The sequence below is a fragment of the Nicotiana attenuata genome, unplaced genomic scaffold, assembly GCF_001879085.1.
Source record: "Nicotiana attenuata strain UT unplaced genomic scaffold, NIATTr2, whole genome shotgun sequence".
Taxonomy (NCBI): domain Eukaryota; kingdom Viridiplantae; phylum Streptophyta; class Magnoliopsida; order Solanales; family Solanaceae; genus Nicotiana; species Nicotiana attenuata.
The window spans coordinates 273,766-279,377 of NW_017670890.1; the positions used below are offsets into that span (position 1 = coordinate 273,766).

General features: G+C 39.3%; 1 protein-coding gene across 1 annotated transcript; it reads right to left on the minus strand.

The window, feature by feature from the left end:
• Positions 1 to 3,256: 3,256 nt before the first annotated feature.
• On the minus strand, positions 3,257 to 5,339 carry LOC109244255. Its single transcript, XM_019411314.1, has 4 exons — positions 5,082 to 5,339; positions 4,410 to 4,989; positions 3,910 to 4,212; positions 3,257 to 3,438 (listed from the first exon to the last, which is right to left on the minus strand). Exons 1-4 carry the CDS (start codon positions 5,337 to 5,339, stop codon positions 3,257 to 3,259), a joined length of 1,323 nt encoding a protein of 440 aa, XP_019266859.1.
• Positions 5,340 to 5,612: the final 273 nt, after the last annotated feature.

Here is a 5,612-nt window from a genome sequence, read left to right on the forward strand (position 1 = left end):
GATTTTTATCATTCTAAGCTTGAAATTTGAAGGAAAATCAGTGGTAAATTAGGGGTTAGGGCTTGATTAATTGGAGAGCTATGAGTGGCGATTTGAGGGACCAATTGAGGTCTGATTTTGGTACTTTTGGTATGACTAAACTCGTGAGAGTGTGAGGATTCCGAATTTGTAAATTTTACCTGATTTCGAGACGTGGGCCCGGGGGGGCGTTTTGGTTAGTTTTTTCCTAATTTCGCGTATTAGATTAGAATTAATTAGTGGAATCAGTTACTTGAAGTTTTATTTACATTATGCAATTGCTTTGAATATATTTGGGCCATTTGGAGTCGAGTACTCGTGGCAAGAGCGTGGTTTCGGGTTGATTTTGAGCCGGTTCGAGGTAAGTGGCTTTCCTAACCTTGTGTGGGGGAACTCCCCTTTGGATTTGGTATTTTTGGTATTTGAAATGCCTTGTACTTGAGATGACGAGTGCGTACTTCGGCTAATTGTTGAAAATCCTCTTTTCATTAAGTAACTCTAGTTGTGTTTCCTTTCCTGCTTATACTACTTGCAATTTAAGCCTGCTGTTAGCTTAGGGAAGCATGTCTAACTGCCTTAATTGCTTTATTTGCTCAAACTGCCTTATTGGGATTATGTGCAGCATGCTAGGTTAGAAATACCTGTTTTACCTTGGTATGAAATTTGAATTAAATTGAGTATTCTTTGTGTTGCTGCTGTGTGTTTACTTTGGGACTACGCGACGGTATCCCGGGAGATCCCCCCTGCCTATTTACTTTGGGACTACGGATTGGTATTCCAGGAGCTCCCCCTGCACTTTTATATTGGAACTAGGGGACTGCACCCGGTATATTCCCCCAGTACTGGGTATTTACATTTGGGACTACGGATCGGGATTCCGGTAGATCCCCGCGCACTATGAGTTGGACTACGGGACGGTATCCCGGGAGATCCGCTGGATATTTATATTTGGGACTACAGGACGTTATCCTGGGAGATTCTCGGTTGTTATCTCTATGCAGAGATGTGTTCTTTCCGTGATTACTTATGTCTCTATATTAGTTGTTTTATTCTTATTATCCTGTGTTTTTTTAGCAAATATACCACTAGGCATGCTGCCTAGTGGCTAATATATATATATATATATATATAATCCCAAAATTAGGTCGAAAACATACAAGATGTCCAAAACAAAATATAAAATGTACTAAGCTACTAGCAACTGTAAAGGCTAATAAGCTATAAATAAAAGTATTAGCTATTACAACGTGTAAAGCTGCATGATTCAATCTCCTGTCAGTGTTAGTGAATCCAATGGCCAAAGGCAAATACCAAGCAGCACCTCCAATGTTCTCACCAGGCACCAGGGTATGCATTCCAAAGGCAAATATGGACTCCAAACAACTACACCAATCAATTGAAATCAGCAAAATCTCCCCATCTTTCATGTTGATCCAATGAGTTCCATTCAAGTAGAAACCATTCAGAAAGTTTACCATCTGCTCCCTCAACACTAAGGTCATGCATACTGCATTATCATCTCCAGAATGAGTGTTTAAACACACTAATACCACTAAAAGATGACAACTCAATATGCATGTAAATACTAAGTAAAACAAATACAACAGATGAAGGAACAAATGTGCACATTCAACTTCCTTTTTGTGTGCTATGTACTCATGTGAGACCATTGCATTTTGATCTCTTAGCATGTACTTATCAGTAGCCCTACTTAAACATATCAGACAAAGACTAACTACTACTGCCAGAACTATTGAGGCATGACCCTTTCTGAACATTGCCATCACAACCCCAGAATGAGCATGAAACCATGCTGATACCACTGGGAAGTGTAATACCAATCTCCAAAAACTTACAAGAACAAGTTCAGGCAGTATTTTCTTATTTGGACTTCTTATCACAATGTAATGATGCACCATCCATAACCTGCTTCTCTTACAACTCTTGTCCACTATCAAGGTACCTTCAGAATGAGCATGTAACCATGCTAATACCACTGACATGTACCCTAACAACACACAGTATAGAACAAACCAAAAGAGATAAGCAGATAGGTGCAGAATCAGACCATATGATAACATTAATCTGGTGCTCTCCTCTTTGCTATTCTGACCCTCAGATTAGGAGTTTGGGATTTGTCAAGATTGATTAACCTCCTCCCTGCACTAGGCAGTTCTGAGAATGAATGAAATTCTGATGTACTTGCAAAAGAAAATACAATGTTAGCTATAAAATCTGCCACATCATTTCCTTCTCTGAACACATGCTGAATGATCACATTGAAATTGTCCATCATCTCCTTAATCTTCCTTACATCCTGAATAATGGTCCATGGAGGATCCCATTCCCCTTCAATCACCTTCTTCATCACTAATGAATCTGTCTCCAAAATGAGAGGGTGAAGGTTATGTTCAATACAATATTCCAGCCCTTGAACAATGGCCCTAGCCTCAGCTACTACATTTTTTGTCTCCCCCAAGTCAACCGCCCTTGAATAAAATAGGTCCCCTTCATCATTCCTCACACAGAATCCAAGTGAGCTAGGGCCTGGATTACCCCTTGATGCACCATCTGTATTGCATTTGTACCATCCTTGGAAAGGAAGCTTCCAAGTAACTCTCCTTGTAATTATAACAGGCTTGTATCCTTCAAAATACTGGATCATATCTAGCCATAACATAGGAATATTAGGTAGCCAACCATACCTTACCTTTGCCAAATAATGTAATGTTCTATTAACTTCATGGATTACCCTATGTGTAGAAACCGAACCTCTATGTTTTCCTGAATTTCTCTTCTTCCATAAATCCCAAGTAATAATAGCTGGAACTACTTGAAATAGTGGCTTTAGTTTTGGACAACACTGTGCATTCCACCAATGTCTGATGACTTGCTTCAACTGCACCAATGGCACTGTGATTCCTACCGCTCCCACGAACAAATTCCACACTTTAGAGGTAGTAACACTTGTGAGGAATATGTGTTGTATAGTTTCTTCTTGTGGCTGTTGACAACACCAGCATCTAGACATCACCATCTGCCGTTGTCTCCTCCGAATATCATCAGTAGCTATTTTCCCCCTCCATGGTCTCCATAAGAAGAAAGATATCTTCAAAGGAAGCCCTTTTATCCACATATGCTTGAATTCATGATTAGGATTTGATCTAAGTCTTATAATTTGCCAAGCACTAGTCACACTGAACTTACCTGAAGAGGTTGGCATCCAGTATAGCTTGTTCTAATGCTCCTCACTGCCCTCATAATGTACATTAGACCTGACATGATCATCAATCTCCTCAGTAAAGTTTTGTTCCAGTAGATGTTCATTCCATGTTCCTTCCAGTCTTAATTCTGCTACATCTTGTAGATCTTCATTGATAGGAAAATCTTCAGGAAGTACATGATATAGAGCTCCCAAACCTGTCCAATTCTAATGCCATATGTTTGTTGTTCCACTCTTCAACTCCCATAGAATCTCATGCTCAACATCCTCCCTAGCATTTAACATTTGCTTCCAAACATGGGATCCTTTTCTAAACTGGACTACTGTTGGCAGCTCCTTCTTACAATATTTGTTCCACATGAAGTTGGACCACAGTGACTTTATAGTTCTAAACTTCCACCAAAGCATAGCAAACAATGCCTTAGAGACATCATTTAGAGATCTGAACCCCAATCCCCCTTCTTCTTTGGGTAAACATAGATTTTGCCATGAAGACCAGTGCTTACTTGTTCCCTCCTCCTTTGTACTCCAGAAAAACCTTGCAAACAACTTATGAATATGTACTAAAATGTTCTTTGGAGGGTCCAGAACTAAGAGCATATGAACTGGCATGCTTTGCAACACACTAGATATGAGTGTTGGTTTCCCCCCAAATGATAATAACTTACCTTTCCATGAGTGTAGCTTAGCTTTCACCTTCTTGATAAAATCCTCATAATACTCCTTCCTCCTTCTAGTGTAGAAAATAGGGCATCCAAGGTATGTGAAATGGAATTTACCTCTTGTGAAACCAGTAATATCCCCCACTACTTGAACTAATCCATGTGCCACCTTAGCAAACATGTAGTAGGAACTCTTTGCTTTGTTTATCATCTGACCTGACACTTTCTCATAATCACCCAACACTTTCATTATTTTGCTCAAAGATGGAGGATGAGTAGATGCAAATATAATGGTATCATCAGCATATGCTAGATGATTCAAAGGATCAGACTATTTAGGCATCCCAAACCCTACAAAAGATTTATCATCAAACAGTTTGTTTAATGATCTTGATAATACCTCAGCTGATAGTATGAACAATGCTGGAGATAGGGGATCACCTTGCTTTACCCCTCTAGTTGACTTGAAAAATCCTGAAGCTTGTCCATTCACCAATACAAAATACCAATTGTTTGACACCAAATTCTAAACCATGTTAATGAAATCTGTTTCCATGAAAATCCCATTCTTCTCAACGCATGTAACAAATATTTCCATGAAACTCTGTCATAAGCCTTAGCCATATCCAGCTTAATAACCACATTAGCTGGCTTGCCCCTTAGCCTTATATCTGTCACTATCTCTTGTGTCAATAATATGTTCTCAAAGATACTCCTACCCTTCACAAATCCAGAATGATTAGGAGATATCAGTAATGGCAAAAACTTCTCCAATTTGTCATGTAGCACCCTAAACACCACCTTGTTAGTAAAATTGCTCAAACTGATAGGTCTTAGGTCAGAAAAAGTCTCCACTCTAAGCTTCTTTGGCAATAGGACTAGATTAGTGTGTGTTATGGATTTTGGATGTGTTGCTCCCCCATAAAAGTGCATTACCATATTATGTATGTCTCTACCAACGATATCCCAGCAAGATTGATAGAACAAACCAGTAAATCCACCAGGACCACCAGCACTTTCCCCACTTAGTTCAAACACAGCTCCTTTCACTTCTTCAAATGTTGGCAGCCTACTTAACTCCATATTCTGCTCCAATGTAACCATGGATGGACATTATCTAATAAACTGAAATTAGAAGTATCACCTTTATTAGAGAACTGTCTTCTATAGAACTCCACTGCAACATCAGCCATTTGCTCTTGATTTTCGATCCACACCCCACTAGAATTTTGGATCCTTTTCAATTGCAGCTTCTTTCTTTTTCCATTCACATGATTGTGAAAAAAGCTAGTGTTCCCGTCCCCTTCAGCAAACCAATTCAGACCAGCCTTTTGCTTCCAATATTGCTCCTCTATGCTCAGATATTTCTTCAACTCTAATCGAGCCTTTTGTAGTACAAATCTATTTTCAATTGTTGGTTCCTCCTCAAACAGCATCTCCTTGACCTTAACTATATCTTCCAGTATAGCCAATTGCTTGAATATATCTCCAAAGTGTCCCTACTCCTCTTTGATAGAGCTGCCTTTACTTTCTTGAGTTTTTGCTTGAATATAAGAAAAGGATCACCTATGAAGTCAGCTTCCCAATTCTGCTTCACCACCTCCTTGAATGTAGATCCAGAAATTTAAAAATCTGAATGGCTTGACACAATTGACAGTTTGCTCACCACAAGTCATCAGCAAAGGAGCATGATCTGAACCAGTTCTAAT

Excerpts from the sequence above, each read along its gene's own strand:
- LOC109244255 (XM_019411314.1), bottom strand. The coding sequence starts at position 5,339 with ATGCTGTTTGAGGAGGAACCAACAATTGAAAATAGATTTGTACTACAA. Across the intron at positions 4,990-5,081 it reads AGCAAATGGCTGATGTTGCA|AATATGGAGTTAAGTAGGCT; the intron begins GTGGAGTTCTAT and ends ACATTGGAGCAG. Across the intron at positions 3,439-3,909 it reads TAAGCTACACTCATGGAAAG|GTTTGGGAGCTCTATATCAT; the intron begins GTAAGTTATTAT and ends AGAATTGGACAG.